The sequence below is a fragment of the Mustela putorius genome, unplaced genomic scaffold, assembly GCF_011764305.1.
Source record: "Mustela putorius furo isolate JIRA1106 unplaced genomic scaffold, ASM1176430v1.1 tig00003850_pilon_pilon_pilon, whole genome shotgun sequence".
NCBI classification, from domain to species: domain Eukaryota; kingdom Metazoa; phylum Chordata; class Mammalia; order Carnivora; family Mustelidae; genus Mustela; species Mustela putorius.
Genome location: NW_025422002.1, coordinates 13,099,100 through 13,117,419, shown reverse-complemented (window position 1 = coordinate 13,117,419; position 18,320 = coordinate 13,099,100). Strand labels below are relative to the sequence as shown.

General features: G+C 57.2%; 1 protein-coding gene across 2 annotated transcripts in view; it reads left to right on the top strand.

Moving 5' to 3' along the window:
• Positions 1-1,280: 1,280 nt before the first annotated feature.
• PLXND1 (plexin D1) overlaps positions 1,281-18,320 on the top strand; it is a 56,211-nt gene continuing 39,171 nt past the window's right edge. Inside the window, exon 1 of one of the 2 annotated variants that reach the window (XM_013054806.2) lies at positions 1,281-2,650. In XM_013054806.2, the coding sequence (XP_012910260.2) occupies positions 1,334-2,650 (1,317 nt within the window). In that variant the 5' untranslated portion in view covers positions 1,281-1,333. The remainder of the gene's footprint in view (positions 2,651-18,320) is intronic. The other variant, XM_045063341.1, reaches the window with a different exon arrangement.

The following is an 18,320-nucleotide window of genomic DNA, read 5'->3' as shown; positions in this document are numbered from 1 at the left end:
GGAGAAGCAGGCCTGAGTGCCAGCTGGCTCATGACTGATCTTTCACTAAGTCTGGGAAGATTTTAGGTCCTTCCAGAGTCCTGAGTAAGGGGAAGTGCCTGGCAAGATGCAGTGGGGGGAAGGGCAGCAGCCCACAGGGCTGGGTCTCCACAGAGGCAAGGGTGGGCCTCCCAGAGCCACTCCCCTCTCCCCCAGGGCCAGAGCCTCACTCTGGGTCACCCTCCCAGCCCAGCCTGCCCCTTGGCTTGGCACATGCCTGAAATAGTTCCTCAATCTCTGTTTTCCTCATTTACATGTCTGACCCTTGAGCTTTTGTCCCGCTGTCCCTGACACTTGTAAAACCTCCTTTATGGGGCTGAGTTTTGGGGGGCCAATGGTGGGGTCTGAGGAGGCAGTGCCCTGTGCCCAAATGGCCCAGGGAAGGGCTGGACTGCGTCTGGTGGAAGCGAGTGTTAGGGGAGAGCCTCTGAGTGTGAGATGGGGTATGTTAGCGAGGGCTGTGGATCAGGAAGGCAGAGACTGGGGGCAGACAGAGACGCGGAGTGAGGGACGCGGGAGAAGGAGGGAGTCATGGAGAGAAGGGGAGCGCCAGGCACACAAAAACAGAAGGGAGAGGGGGGAAACGGGTGGTGGTAACAGAACCGATAGAACGAGAGGGAGTCCGAGAGAGGGAAGAAGAGCCACAGGCTGAGAAAAAGAGGGAAGACAACACACACGGAGTTGGGGGGCCGTGAGGGGTCAGGGGTTAGACAGAGACACGGGCAGGGAGACACTGAGAGAGACCCGGGAGAAAGAAAGAAAAAAGGAAACAAGCCCGAGCCAGACAGGCCAAGCGGCCAAGAGGGAGGAACGAGCGAGAGGAACGAGCGACGGAGGCGGAGGCAGCGCCGGGAGCCTCGAGCCTCGGGCCGCGGGCGCTGCGCGGGAGAGTCCTGGAGGGCGCGGGGCGGCCGGACCCGTCGACAGCCGAGCGAAGGCCGGGCGACTGGAGGGCCGGGCGGGGCCGGCGGGCTGCCGGGGGGAGGGGGCCGGGGCGCTTGGGGAGGTGGGCCGGGGGCGGGAGGGGGGCCCGGGAGGCGGGGCGCGGTCGGGCGGGGCGCGGCGGGGGCGGGGCGCGAGGGCGTGTCCGCAGCGGAGCCGCCCCCGCCCCGCCCCCGGGTTGCGCGGCGCGGCTGAGCCCGGCCGGGGCGCCTGGGCCGGGGGCCGCTGGCGCGGGCAGGAAGCGCCTCGCGGCCCGGGCCCGCCCCCCGCCTCCTGCCGCCTCCGGGCTCCCGGCTCCCGGCCGCGCCGCGCCCCATGCACTCGCCGCGCCGCGCAGCCCGCGCACGCCCGGATGGCTCGTCGCGCCGCGGGCGGCGCACCCCTTAGCGCTCGGGCCGCCGCGGCCAGCCCCCCGCCGCCGCGCTCGCCATTCCGGGCCCCGTCACCGTGCCCTCTGCCGCTGCTGCTGCTCCTGGGGGCGGCGCGGGCCGGCGCCCTGGAGATCCAACGCCGGTTCCCCTCGCCCACGCCCACCAACAACTTCGCCCTGGACGGCGCGGCGGGGACGGTGTACTTGGCGGCCGTCAACCGCCTCTATCAGCTGTCGGGCGCCAACCTGAGCCTGGAGGCCGAGGCGGCCGTGGGCCCTGTGGCCGACAGCCCGCTGTGTCACGCCCCGCAGCTGCCTCAGGCCTCGTGCGAGCACCCGCGGCGCCTCACCGACAACTACAACAAGATCCTTCAGCTGGATCCCGGCCAGGGCCTGGTGGTCGTGTGCGGGTCCATCTACCAGGGCTTCTGCCAGCTGCGGCGCCGGGGCAACATCTCCGCCGTGGCCGTGCGCTTCCCGCCCGCCGCGCCGCCCGCAGAGCCCGTCACGGTGTTCCCCAGCATGCTCAACGTGGCGGCCAACCACCCGAACGCGTCCACGGTGGGGCTGGTGCTGCCGCCGGCCGCCGGCACTGGGGGCAGCCGCCTGCTCGTGGGCGCCACGTACACCGGCTACGGCAGCGCCTTCTTCCCGCGCAACCGCAGCCTGGAGGACCACCGCTTCGAGAACACGCCCGAGATCGCCATCCGCTCTCTGGATGCACGCGGCGACCTGGCCAAGCTCTTCACCTTCGACCTCAACCCCTCCGACGACAACATTCTTAAGATCAAGCAGGGCGCCAAGGAGCGGCACAAGCTGGGCTTCGTGCGCGCCTTCCTGCACCCGCCCGACCCGCCGCCGGGCGCCCCGTCCTATGCATACCTGGCGCTCAACAGCGAGGCGCGCGCGGGCGACAAGGAGAGCCAGGCGCGGAGCCTGCTGGCGCGCATCTGCTTGCCCCGCGGCGCCGGCGGCGACGCCAAGAAGCTCACCGAATCCTACATCCAGCTGGGCTTGCAGTGCGCGGGCGGCGCGGGCCGCGGCGACCTCTACAGCCGCCTGGTGTCGGTCTTCCCCGCGCGAGAGCTGCTCTTCGCTGTCTTCGAGCGGCCGCAGGGGTCCCCCGCGGCCCGCGCGACTCCGGCAGCGCTGTGCGCCTTCCGCTTCGCCGACGTGCAAGCCGCCATCCGCGCCGCGCGCAACGCCTGCTTCGTGGAGCCCGCACCGGACGTGGTGGCGGTGCTCGACAGCGTGGTGCAGGGCACAGGGCCGGCCTGCGAGCGCAAGCGCAATATCCAGGTATGCCGAGGGAGCGGAACGCCCGCCCCGGGGGGGACGGGAGGGAGATCGTGCAGGTAACCGGGCGGGTTGTGTGCTGAGCGGGACACAGGGGGCAATGTGTGACACCCAGACGTGTGTGTGGAGATTCAGGTACGTACTCTGGGCCACAGGTGCGTTTGCTGGGACCCAGGTGTCAGGCATGGTGGGGGCACTGGTGCAAATATGGTATAGGTGTGCGCCGGCTGCCACTCAAGGGAGTGTTTAGTTACAGGTGAGCACATAGGTGTGTGGGAGGGGTCGAGGTTACACATGTGCGCTGGAGAGAGCTGAGGGCCGGTATATAGGCCAGGTGTGCACGTAGTGGTCCTACGTGTGTGCAGAGTGCCCGAGCAAGCGAGTGCATATCCGCCCAAAAGCGTGTCCCAGGCTGGCAGCCTGAGCCTATCAGGGCTGCCCTGGGAGTTGGCAATTGTGTGCTTGGGTGTGGCAGCTGTGCAGGGAGGCATGCAGGTGTGCTCCAGGGCCCTGCAGGTATGTGTGAGGGGCAGCAAGGAGAGAGTGAGGGGGTGTATGCACCAGATTTGTGTGTCACTGAGCTGGTCATGCAGGAGTGTAGGGCAGGTAGAAGTGTCCCAGAGGGACACGGGCAGCAGGGTGGGCCTGAGTATGCAGTGGGATGTGTGTGGCAGGGAACACAGGTGTTTGGGGATCAGTAGAGACTCTGTGGAGACCCCTGGTTGGCAAAGAGGTGTGTTCCTGAGGCCAGCTTTTATTCACTCATTCAACACATATATACTGAGCACTTAGCACAGACCAGGCTTAGGGGCTGTGGGCTAGCCAGCCACCTTTGTGGAATGCCTACTAAGTGCACCAAATGGCGTAACTGTCTTGGTTTTTGCAGCAACCCTCTGAGGTAGGCTCTACTCTGATTCCCCATTTTATAGATGAAGAAATTGAGGAACAGAGAAGTTCAATAATTTGCTCAAGATCACACAGCCGGGAACCAGCAGAGGCAGGGTTTGAATCCTAGCCGTCTGGCCTCATCTGTGTTCTTAGTACCACTGTTCCTTTTCTGCCTCATGGATGTGGAACTCAGTGTGTGTGTGTGTATGTGTGTGTGTGCACGCAAGTGTGTTGGAGGATTCTCAGGTGGCTGGTGTGGGGAGGTGTGGGAGCTGGGGGGAGTGGAGGGAGATGAACAGGACTATGTGCAGCACTAGGATGTGCAGGGGGCAGGAGGGGGCCAGGGGCTCAGGAGGGAATGGGGAGGAATCAGGTTCGGCAGCAAACTGGCTGGGCAGGAATGGGGCCCAGGCAGCTGGGCTGGGTCAGACAGAGATGAGGGTCCCAGGTGGAGGATCCCTGTGTATGTTGACCTTGCAGGGGACATGACACAGGTGTAGAAGGGAACTTTGTGCAGGTCCCCTCAAGAAAGCCCACTAGCAAGTGGTCCTTTCTTCAGGGGGCCCTAAAAGGTGGGACCCTATGTCTTTTCCACACTCTGCATCCTGGTGTGAGGAAGGGGAGTCCATTTCAACACCTAGGAAGCCTCAGTTTCTCCCTAAGCAAGACGCTGAACTCAGCCTTTTCCTTGGGAGACCTCTTTGGGGCGAGGCCCCTCGTGGCCCTGCCCCATGCCTTCTCCATGGTCTTCAGGCTGCGGGAAAATCTCATGAGATTAATTATTCCCGTGGGTGTGCCCAACACTGGGGCTTTGAGAAAACGCAGATTCCTTCTCTGCTTTCATGTTCCCAAGGCTGCCCACCACCAGCTGGCTGGGTGCCCTGAAGATAAAGGGCATGGTGGGTGAGCGGGGCAGACTGCCACCCACAAGGGCTGGCCGGGTCAGGGCTGGCTGCCCAGTCCGGTGATTGGGACATCTACCACTCCCCTCAGCAGAGCCACATCCTCCAAAGGGGTGTGTTTGAGGTACAAGCTTTGTTTGGGGGTCTCAGGGCCAGAGGAGGTGGGTGGGGACAGTCTTCCCTGTCCTACGGAGGGAAGACCCTACCGTGCTGGCCCAGGCTGAGGTCAGGCCAGCCCCTGGGCCTGCCTTCGGCTTTTCCAGGGCCTGTGTGTCCATCCAGGCCCTTGGTGTGGGTTGATCCATGGGATTCCTCAGGCCGCCACTGCAGTATCCCCCATCCCCCTCTGGCAGGAACCGGCCTGGTTCCCACGGTCCCCAGCCTGGCCTGGTGCAGTGACTCACTCTGCTGAAGGGGGCTGGGGCTTCTTTCTCCTTAGAGGGACAGGGCCTCTCCGGGGACACAGCCCTAGGGACAGTGGCCATAGGCCTTCTCCCCACCCCAAGGTGGGGTGGCTTTCTGGCCCTCCTCAGCCACTCTCCCTATGTCCTCCCCCACACCCTTCTCCCCTTCCCCATGCCTAGTTGGTGGGCACAGGACAGGGCTGCTAGGCCATGTCTCCCATATGCATCCAGGGCCACAAGGTCTGGGTCTCTAGAGTAGCTGTGGGTGGGGGTGGGGCGGGGGACGGTTATTCCTGCTGCAGGCTGTTGCCAGCTCCCCAGTGACAGGCCAAGAACTTGGACTTGTACCCTGGTTCAAATCCTCCTCCGTCAATTTCCAGCAGTGTGACCTTTGCAAGTGACTTAACCTCTTTGAGCCTCAAGTTTCCTCCTCCACTAAGTGGGGACACTAAAAACAAGTCCCTAAGGATTGCTTCAAGGACTAAATTAATGCGTTAATGAGAAGCACGTGATGCCTGGCCCTAGTAGCACCTGGTAGCTGCCTGCTCTTCCTGCTGTTACCCCGGGGGGGCTTATTAACAAGGCTTTGGGCTCTACCCCAGCCAGCCCTGACCTCTTTTGGCTCCTAAAGCAGCAAACACCCCACACTTTCCCACCTCTTGCCACAGATGGAGGCCTCAGTAGACATTTCCTAAGCCCCCACTGTGTGCCCTAGCCTGGCGCTGTGTGCTGGAGACCAATGGTGACTCAGTTTCTGCTCTCGTGGCTCGTGCAGGTGAGCAGAGGACAGACATGTGGCCAGGCACCTAGGGTTGGGTAATAAGAGATCCTGGACAGAGGGGGCCCCAGAAGGGGACATGACAGCTTCTGGGGGAGGGGCTATCAATGTGGAGGTGGATGAATGAGCAGGGTTTAGCCACATGAAGCTGGCACGAGAAGACAAAAGGGTCCCAGCAGAGGGAACAGCCTGTGCGAGGGCCTGGAGATAGGAAACACCAAGAGCGCCAGAACAATGGAAGGTGGTCCCTGCGGTGGGGGGATGATGGGGGAGGGTATGTGAGAAAGTGGCTGGGGGAGGGGGGCAGGGCCTACAAGTATAGGGAGTCTGCATCACGGAATTGAGACTCTATCCCAGAGATGTGGGAGCCATGAAGGGTTTTAGCCAGAGGAGTTGTGTGAGCTGAATGAGCACCTCGCTTTCCTCTTCTGTCGAATAGGAGCAATAAGAAGGTACTTAACCACGCAGGAGAGTTGTGGGGATTAAAGGAGCCAACACCTGGGCACCTTAGTGGCTCAGTGGGTTAAGCCTTTGCCTTCGGCTCAGGTCATGATCTCCGGGTCCTGGGATTGAGCCCCGCATCAGGCTCTCTGCTCAGCGGGGAGCCTGCCCCCTCTCTGTCTCTGCCTACCTCCTTGCCTACTTGTGATCTCTCTCTCTGTCAAATAAATAAAATATTAAAAAAAAAAAAAAAAGAGCTAACACCTGTAAAGTTCTTAGTAGAGTGCCAGGCACACATATTTGTAATTACAGTTGACTCTTCAACAACTCAGGGGCCCAGGGTGCAAACCCCCTACACAGTCAAAAATGTGCCTATAACTTCTGACTCCCTCAAAACATCACTAACTACTCAGAATAGCCTCCTGTTGACTGGGAGCCTTACTAGTCACGCGAACAGCGATTGACGTGTGGTTTGTGTGTTGTGTGTGTTGTGCGTATCCTTACAAGAAAGTGAGCTAGAGACAAGGAAATGGTATGAAGAAAATCAGAACAAAGAGAAGATACATTTACAGTGCTGTCCTGTAAGAAATCCATACATAAGTGGACCCACACACTTCAAACCCACGTTGTTCAAAGGTCAACTGAACTCTGATTATTTTTAGTGTAATTATTCTACAAAGTCCCTAAGTGGCTAGTGAGAGGGAAGATGAGAGGCAGAAAGAGTGTTTGGAGGGTGGTGCTGTCTTCCAGTCAAACATTTCACTCACTCATTCGCGAATATTTCTTGAGCACCTACTGTGTGCCAGGCCCCGTGGTGGGTGCTGGGCATGGCGGTGGAGGCAGCAGGTCCAGCCTTGATCCTGGGGGCTGTGTAGGGCCTGGTCTGCAGGCATAGAGGGAAGCAGCGGGTTCCAACCAGTTTCAGGTGCCAGGGTATAGCCCTAGAGGTGGGGCTGGACAGGGAGGAACAAGAAGCGGCCCAGTCTGGTCCAGCCTCAGGATGGAAGTTGGTGTTGTTGGATTAGAGCACATGGTAGGGTGCTTCCGTGGGGGAGAATCGATTTGATCTGGGGGTGTTGGAGTTCCAGGCATCTGGAATATCTTTCTCTCACAGAGCCCTCTGGTCTGACTTTTCTAGCAGTAGGTGGTTTCAGGGGGGCTGGACGTGGGGGACAGGACCCTGTCCTCTAGGGATATCTGACCCTCAAGTGAGGTGGCTGGGGTGGGCTTCTGGAAGCCCAGGTTTCCACTCTTGCTTGGGGACTCTTTTGACCCCATAGGTCCAGCCCCTAGCTCAGAGTGATCTCAGACATCCCAGCTTCTCTCCTGGAGGACTCTGTCCTCGGCCACCCACCTTTATGACAATGAAGCCTTAACCTCCGCTGCCACCTTCCAGCCAGGAATCTGCTGGAGAAGGGAGGAGCTGCCAAGGTGCAAGGTCAGAAGCAGGGAAACTTGTCCACCCTGCCAGGCTTTGGAGGGCCCCAACTTTGTCCCTGATTATTTTTGGCATACTTGGGGCCGTTGCACAATTTTGAGAGCGAAAGCAAGTGCGAAAATTATCCTCTATTGCATGTAGCTTGGATCCCGTTCCTTAATTTATGTCTGAGGTGAAAGCCAGTTAGGAAGTTGCTGTGTGCTGTCGATGGGGGAAACTGAGGCACAGGGTTACCCAGCCAGCCTCCCCAGGGCAGGCTGAGTCTAATCCTCTGCCCAGAATCTTTCCTCTTAACCTTTGAGTGACCATGATATACGTATTTTTTTTTTTTTAAGTAAAAAAGAAAACCAACAAGGAAATGCCAATGCTGCATTTTCAAGGTGTCTTTTTATAGTAAAGGTGGAAAAAAAACCCTCAGGCTGTTTTAAACTGGCATGCTGTGGGTGGGTGCTCATCGTCAAGAAGGCGTTTTCTGAACCAATTTAGGGGCTGAAATGCTGGGTGGAGGTGGAGGGAGACAGAACTTCCAAGATGGGCTTTACATTTGGAGTTGGGCTGGGGGTTGGGAGTGAGCTTCCTGCAGCCAAGGGTATAAGCAGACACTTGGGACTCAGGGGGTTCCACCTTTGTTGGCCAGGATACCCTTCTGGCCTAGAGAGACAGACAGGCCTTGGGCCAGGCGACAGTTAATATCCCAACCCACACTGGGAATGTCCCGACTCCCAGGTATAAGCCGTTGAGTCCCATTCTTCTCCCCATATCCTGTGTGACCCAGGGTGATCTTTTACCTTCTCTGGGCCTCATGCTTCCTCACTCTGTAAGATGGTACAGCGTCTCTCTCCGAGGATGTGGGCAGATTAAAATCTCATATGCAGTGCCCAGGAAATGACAGGTAGAGGTATTAGTAACAGGAGGGAAAAACTACATCTGAGAAAAAATGTGCTCAGCATGTGTCAGAGAGCCAGCAGAGCAGGGAGTGTGCAGAGGAGGGGGTCAGGTCCTTGGAGAAAATGGAGGCACACCAGGTCCTAAAGGTGACTTGGGCGAGACAGAGGGGTGAGGCGGGGGCGGGTCCAGGGCTACCCCAACTGAGTGAGTTCAGAGGCAGGAAGGCAGCAGCTGACAGGGAGAGAGTGGGCATGTTTTCCCTGCTGTTGATGGGGCAGGGAGGTAGGTCCCCCGTCAACTCTCGGGCTGGATAGTAAACATTGCTGAGCTCCCAGTTCTGAGTGGGTTCACCGTGTTGGCCCTTCATGAGCACCAGTGTGTTTGATCTCACAGCCCCCCAGCACGAGGCAGGAAGTACTGTTATCCCCATCTTACAGATGGGGAAACTGAGGCCCAGGGTCACATGGCTGGTTAGCAAGAAGGGGGATTTGCAGACTGGCTGGTTGGCACCAGAGTCCATGGTAGGCGATGGCTAGTATTAGCTGTGAGCTCTCGGCTGGGAGTTCTGCACTTACCCTGCCCCAGGGAGACTTGGGCAAGGCCCTTTGTACAAACCCTTTTCTGGGACAGCACCTCCACTCAGGCCCTGAATGGCAACCGGGAGCTGATGGGGCAGTGACTCAGTTCCAGAGTAGGGGGAGGCCGCCTGGGGTATCTGTCGAGGCTGGGGCTGGTCAGGCCTTCTGAGGAAGTGGGGAAGGCCGGGAAGTACGAGTTGTGTTCATGTCTAAAAATGTGATCCTCTGGATTCTGGAAGGAGTGAGCCTCCTGGCCCTTTAAGTATGCAAGTGAAGGATGCTGACAGTTTGAACAATGACTTGACAAATCTCTTTCAACAGTGACCCCATCCCTGGACCAATGCTGGCTGAGTACTGGGGCTGGGAGGCTGCCTCCCCTCCAGGGCAGTACGGTGCCATCCAGGTTTTGTTAGGAGAAGGGATGGAGGATCTGTCTGGTCCTGACCATACCCATAGTTAGGACCTGCCCTACCCAGGCAGGCCCAGAGGGTACATGCGTGCTGGACCCCAGCACCGACACCCTGGATTCAAATCCTGCTGCTGTGCCTTCCTAGCTGGGGCCTCAGAAAGTCACTTACTTTCTCTGGTCCTCCTTTTCTCCATCTGTAAAGTGGGTTCAGCATTGGGAAGAACGGGAGCAGCCTGGTGTTCACCAGAGGCTGTGGGAGTCAGCATCAGCCCCTGCAAAAATACTCCACAAGACTCAGATTTGTTGGCCCATGACTGCTGGTTTTCATGGACATGCAGGAGACAGGCCAGCTTTTGTGCCCTGGTTGCTGGAGGGAGAACAGACATGGTGTGTATGGAATAAGAGCCCAAGGGCTTGAGCCCTGGGCGATGTGGGGTCCTGTCCCCTTTCTGGACTTCAGTTTTAGGATCAGAGTTGGGCTGTGGGGTGGCAAGGGAGTGCTCGCTGGCAGGGAATGGCTTCTGCCAGTCCCAGTGGGATTGCTATTACTGCTGTTGTTTCTCAGGATTTTGTGTCAGGCATATCGCAGAGCGCTTTCAGGATAGTCTATCTTTTAATCCCCCTGGAAATGGAATGAGATGAGTGTTAATCCTAATCTACAGAAAGGGGAAACTGAGGCCCAGAGAGGTTAAATGACTTGCCTCAGGTCACGCAGTGGGGAAAATGTGGAGCAGGTGTCTAGCTGCAGAGCCTGTGCTCATCCCCTTTACTCCTTGGTTCCTCCCAAAACACTGACGGAAGGGGTGTGATCCAAAGGGGCCCTCAAGGTCACAGTGGGGAGAGGTGGATGGATCCATCTTACAGGTGAGGAAATAGACACTCAGGGCCGCTCTGGCCTTGCTGGGGCTGCTGTGACAAGGAGCAAGAGCTTTCCAGTGAGCCCTAGTGCCCAGCGTGGTCCTGGGCATGGGGCCTCATCCCTAGGATTGCAGCTGCCTCCGCCTTCACCCACCAGAGCCCAGCATCTCCTGCCTGCCCTTGCGCCTGGTGGAGGCTAGAATGTGGCAGTAGAGGAAGGGGCACAGCCCCACAATTACATGGCAGCCCCCAGAAAGGGATGAATCTGCCCCTACCTTCCAGGAGCTCCTAGACAGTCCAGGAGGAGATCATGTTGGAAGATATGCTGCAACCAGGGCATTCCACCCAGCCTCTTTTGAGGGAGTCCAGGAAGGCTTCCTGGAAGAGGGGGATGTTGGAGAAGGACTTGGGCAGATGGGGCTGGGGAAGGCATTCCAGGCCCATCTGCCCAAGGCCCAGAGATGTGGTAGAACGTGGCTTGGGTAGCAGGCAGAGATGAAGCTGAGAGTGTGTGGGGTCTGGGGTGCGGGCCAAGGATTTAGATGCTCTCCTGTGGGCTGTGGGGAGCCAGCAAGGGTTTGGGGGAAGAGTGAGGCATGGTTGATCTAATTCTAGAAGGGACTCCAGAACTGCTGGTCCCTTATCAGTCCTGCTAGGTGCTGGCAGGAGCAGGAGGCTCTGTCCCAGGGCCCCCACTGTGGCTGGACCAGGTGACTCCCGTGGGCCTCTCCAGCACTGACAACGGTGTGGGGATTGCCATGGAAACCAGCCGGTGCCGCGTGGGGACAGGCCTGGAAAGTCTCCTGGTGCGAGCCACGTGCATTTGGATGCTGGCTACCCCCGGAGTGTGGCCAGTCTCTTCTTTTCAAAGCCCGTGTTTGGGCCAGTGCCGAACCCAACAGGCTGCCTGGAGGGGCCCCTGCACCCCCCACTCCCCCACTGACACTTGATGCCACCCAGATCAGAGATCTGCTGGGCCAGCGGGGCTGGCCCCTCCCCGTCCGCCGTCCTTTCCCCTGAAACACGATAAATCACACGCTAGAGGAGGGAGGAAGCTCGAAGCTCCATTATGAGGCCCAGCGAGGCCCCAGTGGGGCGTTAATCATGTAGTGCTTTCTGCTCGGATCGGTAAATAATGGGGGGGCAGTGGGCAGAGGCCTTGAAGTGGAGGCCTGGCCCAGGAAAGGAGCTAAATGAGGCTCTGCAGTCACCTTTGCCCCCGTGCCTTTCTCAAGCCTGTCCAGCATCTGTGTTTGCAGTGAAGGAGTCCTCCAGAAGTGACCGTCCCCTTGACAGGCCTCAGTTTCCCTACCTTGCCACCCCAGGCCTTTCCAGCTCCATGCAGCCAGGCCCCCGGCAGCTGTTGGCACTGGCACTGGGCAGAGAGGCTGGAGTTAAGGGCAAGGACTCTGGAGCCAGCCTGCCGAGGTTTCAGGCTCACATCTGGCCATTCTGGCTGTGTGACCCTGGACAAGTCACTGCTCTGTGCCTCAGTTTCTCTTGCTGTAAAGTAGCACCATCTTCTCAGGGTTAAATGAGGCTCTACAGGCCGGGGCACAAAGCCAACTTATTATAGTGTTGGTGATACTACTGTATTGTTATTACTTTAAAGCTGTCCTTTCCCGACTTGGGGGTGATCTCTGAACTGGAATGTGGGCAGCCAGAGAGAGGGACACCCGTGTCACCTCCATGTCCCCAACACAAGACCCAGACCAGAGCTGTTTGCTGGGGCCTCCGAGCCTGCCCCGTCCCCTCCGCTGTGCCCACAATCAGTTATATGATGACTCTGGGACGGAGGCCAGCACCCAGGGGATGGGAGGAGGGTGTGAGTTCCAGTCCCCAGGGCTCCTTGGCCCCAGGAGGAGGAAGGCCAAATGTGCCCGAGAGAGAGGCAGCTGCAGCTCTCAGCTTCTCCTGGCCCACATCCCCTCTAGGGAAAGAGGCTGGGACAGAAACTGTTCCAGGGAAAGGAGGGGCTGGAGCCGCAGCGCTCTGCTGCCCTGCCCCCCATTAGAGCTGGCGGGTGGGCGTGACTTCCCCCTGGCCAGGGAAGAGTCGCTGGCTGCCCATCCCACACTGGGCTCCTCTGGGACCCCAGGGGGAAGGGCTGGAAATGGGGCCAGGCTGGGCCAGAATGAGAAACAGCTTCAAGAAGGGGGAGCTGAGTGTCTGGGGGGGGCTGTGTCCAGCTAACAAAACAATGGCTGCTTGAGTCAGCGGCTGTGGTAGGAGTTCCCAGGCCGGCCTGAGCAGAGTGGGCCTCGGCCTCGGCTGGGCTTCCAATGTGCATCGTGGATGAGGGTGGATGTGGTGGAGTGGCTGGTCCTGGGGAGCTCCGTGTGACCTTCCCAGCTAATGGGGAGCATTGACTGAACATCTGCAGGGGCCAATATTGAGGGCTGCAGTGAGCTGAGCCCTTGGTGGCAGCCCTCTAGGGAGGGTGTTGTTATTGTCCCCATTTTACAGATGCGGAGACTGAGGCTCAGGTAGAAGCAGCATCCCATGCTGAGTGATGAGCCACAAGACTTGCTATGTCAGGAGCCTCAGTTTCTCTGTCTATAACATGGGGATACAACAGGGGTGTGGCTGTGAGGCAGCTCCACTTGGGGCCTACACACAGCAGGTCTGCAATCCTGTCGGGCCTCTGACCTCAGGGCTGTCCCTCCTCACTGCCGCCAGCTTGGTGGCAGAGCCCAGGGTGCCAGTTGTGGCTAGACAGACAGATCATGCTCAGAATGGCTTGGCTGGCTGGTTCACGCAACCCTTCCAGATGACGCTCAGTGGGCCTGGTTAAATGTAGTGCTCTGTGGCTGAGGGACACACCCCTCCAGAGAGGGGGTCAGGGAAATAGAGGTAGGTGTCTGAAACTCTGGAAGGGCCTACACAAGCTGCCATGTCCATTGCTACTTCTTGGTCCACCCCCCCAACTCCGGCCACTGCCTGCCACCCCCCATTCAGGCAGCCTGGGGTCAAGGAGGGGATTTTCAGGTGCTGTGTGTCCCGAGGAAGTCTCTGCCCCTCTCTGTACCTTGGTTTCCCCTCTGGCTCAGAGCCAGGCCTCTCGGATGCTGTTCTGTGGCCGGGTTGCACATTCTCTCCCCGCCTCCCCCTCCAGGAAATAAGCATCTTGATCACCCACTGGGAGGTGCTGGTATTTCCTTCCCAGGCAGGGGTTGGCTTCCTCTGGCTGGGGGGGTCTTGGGGGGGTGGGGGGTGGTGCTTGCCCCTTAGAGGTCTGTCCTGGTCCTGTTTCCTCCCTAGGCTGGCGCACAGTAGGCCCATGGCTCTTTTCCCTGACTCAGTTTATCGTCAGTGGAGGCGTCCTTTCGGTGGAGCCATAACCCATTAGCTGCGGTTTCTGAGAAACTGCCCTGGCTAAAGTGGGAAGGAGGAGTTTGGGTTTGGAGTCACAGGCTGACTGACCTGACAGAGTACCCACGTGGTCACCTGAGTGGGTGACCTTGAGAATGCTTCCTTTTAACTTCGGGGCTTCTGAAGAAGGGTGGGGGAAAGGCTGTTTATCTGGGCTTTGTGGGAGGCAATAATCCTGCAGGTTTTTTTGTCTGGTCCTCCTGCAGACTGCCTGTCGGACCCCTGAGACCACCCTACCTGACCCTTGCTTGCCCCCTCTCCGCTAGTCTGGGGCATTCTCCTTAGGGAGAATTCCTTGTCCTTGGCTGTCCAAGCTGAGGGAAGAGTTGGTAGGGGAGGGTGTTGAAAGGAGCCTCAGGGGGCCAGGCCAGGTAGAGCAGGGCCTTGAGGGCCCAGGAGCAAAGTCTGGGTTTATGTTGAGGGCACTAGGGATCCATTGATGGCTGTTGAGCTGCAGAGGGGACACAGACTGGTTTGTGGTTGCTTTTTTCTTTTTTAATTTTTTATTTTGGAATATTTTTTAGATTTATAGGAAAGTTACAAAGGTAGGACAGATCATTGCTATGTATCCTTCCCTCCATTTTCAGCATTGCTAAGGTTTTACGTTCCCATGATACATTTGTCAAAACGAAGAAACCCTCATGAGTACTTTACTCTCAACTGAACTTTAGACTTTACTCCGCGAGTGTTCTTTTTCTTTTCCGGGTTCCCATGTTGCATTTAGTGCTTTACAGTTTTAAAAGCTCCCTTTGGCCTCCGTAAAGGGTGAAGAAGAGGGGTCTTGGTCCAGTCTCAGCCCACCTGTTTTGTTTAATAACCCACAGTGACGGTGTGCTTCTAGCTCCTCACGGTGAAACTTGGCTTTCCTGGGACCTTGGTTTGATAACAGCCAAACACCTCAAGTGGGAAAGTGCCCTCAATTCCTGAGCACAAAGCCCCAGAAGCCGGTGCTTCTATCCCTGGACGGAACTGCTGGGCCTTGAAGCCTGCTACCCAGCCCACCATGGACGCCTCTCCCTCTTCTCAGAATGCCACCTACTGTGGGGCTGAGGTTTGGTGGGGTCTGCAGGCAGGAAGCAGAGGCCTGAGAAACTGGGCTCCTGAAGCTCCTGCTGCAGCCAGCCTCCTGGGGCGAGAAAGGCAACACAATTACAGTTGGTAGTGAAATCAATATGTCAGAGTTTTAATGGGAAAGTGGGCAGAGCTGAGCTTTGGCCCCAGGAGGCAGCTAGCTGGAGTAAGAGGGTATGTCTTGCTCTCAGAAGAAAGTGGAGACAGTGGCTAGCTATTGCTCGGCCCATTTCAGAGAAGGGTACATGGAGATTCTTAGAGGAACCAAAAGTAGTAGCTGGATGCTTCCTGGGCCTGACCACCTGACACCCCTTTGTTGCCACACAGTAGGTATACAGTTGGTGTGTATGTTCTAGTTCTCCAGCAGTCAGCATGGCAGTGGTGTTCTCGATCTCTGTTTGGAAAAGCAGCAGCTGAATATAGTCAATCACACTTTAGTCAAAATTAGTCTCCTTTCCTTAGTAAACATTCACCCTGGAGCACAGTCTCCACCCTGGAGAAGCTCGTGTTTATGCTACCATGATAAATGAAAGTGGTAACCAGCACAGTGCCGTCCAGAGGAGGGGAGATTTTTTTCTGCATCACACCTTTGAAAGCTGGTGAAGAACTTGCTGCCTGGACATGTCTAGCAAAGGGACTAGCGTGGGTCAAGACAAGGGGGACTGATGGGACAGGGGAAGTGTGAGGGCGCAGAGGGGCGGGAATGGCATTGTCTGCTAAGGGAGCAACATTATGAAGGATCAGGGGCCCTGGTGGGAAGGTGTGGCCACATGGGAGGAATTGCAGAGGCTGATGTGGTCAGAGTAGAGGGTGGGACAGAAGAAAAAAGCGAGACTTGAAGCCTGAGCAGCTGGAACCGGATCACAAAGGCCTGGAATGCCAGGTCTGATGCAGAGGATAGCTGGGAGCTGGAGAAGGGTTTGATGCTAGGGAGGAGTGAACCAGTTTTGTGCTTCACAAGGTGCCTCTACTCGGTTGGAGGGGGCTGCTGGGAGAGGCCAGCCCTCCCCTGCTCCCAGGGGAATTTGTGTTTTGAAAGTGAGACTCTAAAGGAAGGCTGGTGCTAAGGGAGGAATTTGAGGCAGCGTCAGACGGTCAGGGTGGTACCTTGGGGCTGTGGAGCTAACTGCACCTAGAGACCAAGCTGGGCAGAGGCCACGCTTGGGAGGGCTGCCCTGTCCCCAAGGGCACTGTCCCCCTTTCCCAGGCCTGCAGCTCCCTCCCCCAGCAGGGGAAGCACCTCCCGCCTCTTGCCTGCTCCGTGGGCATGGGTCCCAGCTTCCACTTTCCAGTGGGTTCTCAGCCTTGTGATCCCCCAGCAGTCCGGAGTCAGCTTCCCCTCAGAGCACAGACCATCCAGAGCAGCTGACGGGGGTTACTTCTCCTTTAACACTTTTTTTTTTTTTTTTTTAGATTTTATTTTTAGGATAAGGAAAAAAAAAGTTGGAGAAAAGGCTTTTTAGAAAATTCCTTCGGTACAGAATTAATGGCTTGTGAACGTCAGGGCGGGCAGGCGAGAGCTGGATTTGCTGCGTGTTCCTGCCTCATCCTCTCTGCCGCCGGGCCAACAAATCACCCTCCTCGGGGTGCCTCATCCGGCTTTTCCGGACTGGCTGGGGTCCCCCATTGTGGGGCCCAAGGCCAAAAGACCTAAGGGTGTCATCCGGGGCCTCCCAGGTCTTTCCTTCCCAACCCCCCGCTCCCAGAGCTCAGGGCGGAAAATCGTGTCCTCCAGGCAAGGGTTTACAATTTTAATTTTAAAACAGTTTATTATTTTATGACGCAAGTAATCCATATTCAGTGAAGAAAAGTTATGTAACCCCTAGGAGAAGCATCCCCCATGGGAGACCTCAGGCTCAAGTGTCCACTCTTCTGCCTACTTGCTGACAGAACCCCCCTCACCTCTTCCCTGCTGCTGTAGGATGGCTGAGGGGTGGGCCCAGGACTGGGAAAGGCTTCTGGGGGAAATGGTCCAGCACTCCCTTTACACAGCTGTCCCCCCACTTGGGCACACGCAGGATGAAGTCAGGCAGGGTAGGTCTAAAGCTGCAGGACAAGAGGGAGCCAATTATATGACAGTCTGGGGAACGACAGTCCAGGCAGAAGGAACAGCCCAAGCAAAGACCCTGAGGCAGGGCCCAGTGTTGGAGGAACAGAAAAGATGCTCCTGTGGCTCGAGTGGAGGAGTGGCGGTGAGGAGGGTATGGGACGGGTTTAGAAGGGCTCAGGGCCCCTGATGGGAGGATTTAGGATTCAGTGTTTATTCAGAGTATTATGTAAACTATCAGAGGGTATCAAGCCTAGGGAGGCTTCTTTGTGCTTTTTTTTTTTTTAAAGATTTTTTTTATTTATGTATTTGACAGAGAGAAATCACAAGTAGATGGAGAGGCAGGCAGAGAGAGAGAGAGAGGAAAGCAGGCTCCCCGCTGAGCAGAGAGCCCGACGCGGGACTCGATCCCAGGACCCTGAGATCATGACCTGAGCCGAAGGCAGCGGCTTAACCCACTGAGCCACCCAGGCGCCCTTCTTTGTGCTTTTTAAAGGGCTCACTTGGCAGCTGTGTTCAGGGGAACATGTTGAGGTTAGAGTGGACCCAGAAGAGAAGGGCTGGGAGAGCCTCCCAAGTGAGAGGCTGCCTTAAGGGGCTCCTAGGCAGTCTGGCTGGAAGGCTTTAGAGGTAGGCATGATTTGTCCCAAATTCCACTTCTTAATATTTGAGTGACAGTCCCATCTGAAATGGCAGTGGAGTCAGCTAACACCTCGGGAGTGTTTCCTAGCCAGGATCTCCTCCCACTGCTTGGGAGGGGGGGTGAGAGATGTATCTAATGGGAACTCACTTGTCTCATCACACCCGGCCCTCCTGTGGAAGACCATCCACTCAAGGGTTCTGGCCCAGGGGCAGCCCCAGCCCCACCGCACCTCTGGGCTCGGCACCCAGCCCCCCCAAGAACGCTGTGGGATACAGGTCTTACCTAGAAGCCTGTGGGGCCTGGAACAGTGTTTATTCACCTGAGGATAGGTGAACCTGGTATTTTTTTGTTTTTGAAAACTAGCTGAGTTTGAGCAAACGCATACGGGCGCATCATCAGTAGCTTAGGCTTGCAAAAAGCACAAGTGAGAAATTTAAAAAAAAAAAAAAAAAAACCAAAAGACTCTAAGGCTGCACCCTTAATCTGGTTCTGATGCTACATGCTGGTGACCTTCTGAGTCCCCGCTCAGAGCCTCTGCTGCCCACAGCCCAACGTCTAGGGTGCCTAGGTGGGGCTCAAGTCTGCTTCCAGTTTCTTTCTTTCCTTCTTTCTTCCTTCCTTCCTTCCTTTTCTTTCTTTTTCTTCTTTTCTTCCTTTCCTTTCCTTTTTTAAGATTTTATTTATTTATTTGAGAGAGAGAGACAGAGAGTGAGCACAAGTGGGGTGAGGGCCAGAGGGAGAAGCAAACTCCCTGCCGAGCGGGGAGCCTGATGTGGGACTCAGTCCTGGGACTCTGGGATCATAATCGGAGCTGAAGGCAGATGCTTAACCAACCGAGCCACCCAGGTGCCCCCATTGCCAGTTTCATTCATGGAGGCCTGACACTGCAGCTGGGGAACTAGAGCAGGCTCCTTCTCCTCTGAGCCTCAGTTTCCCCATCTGTGACGTGGGACCTC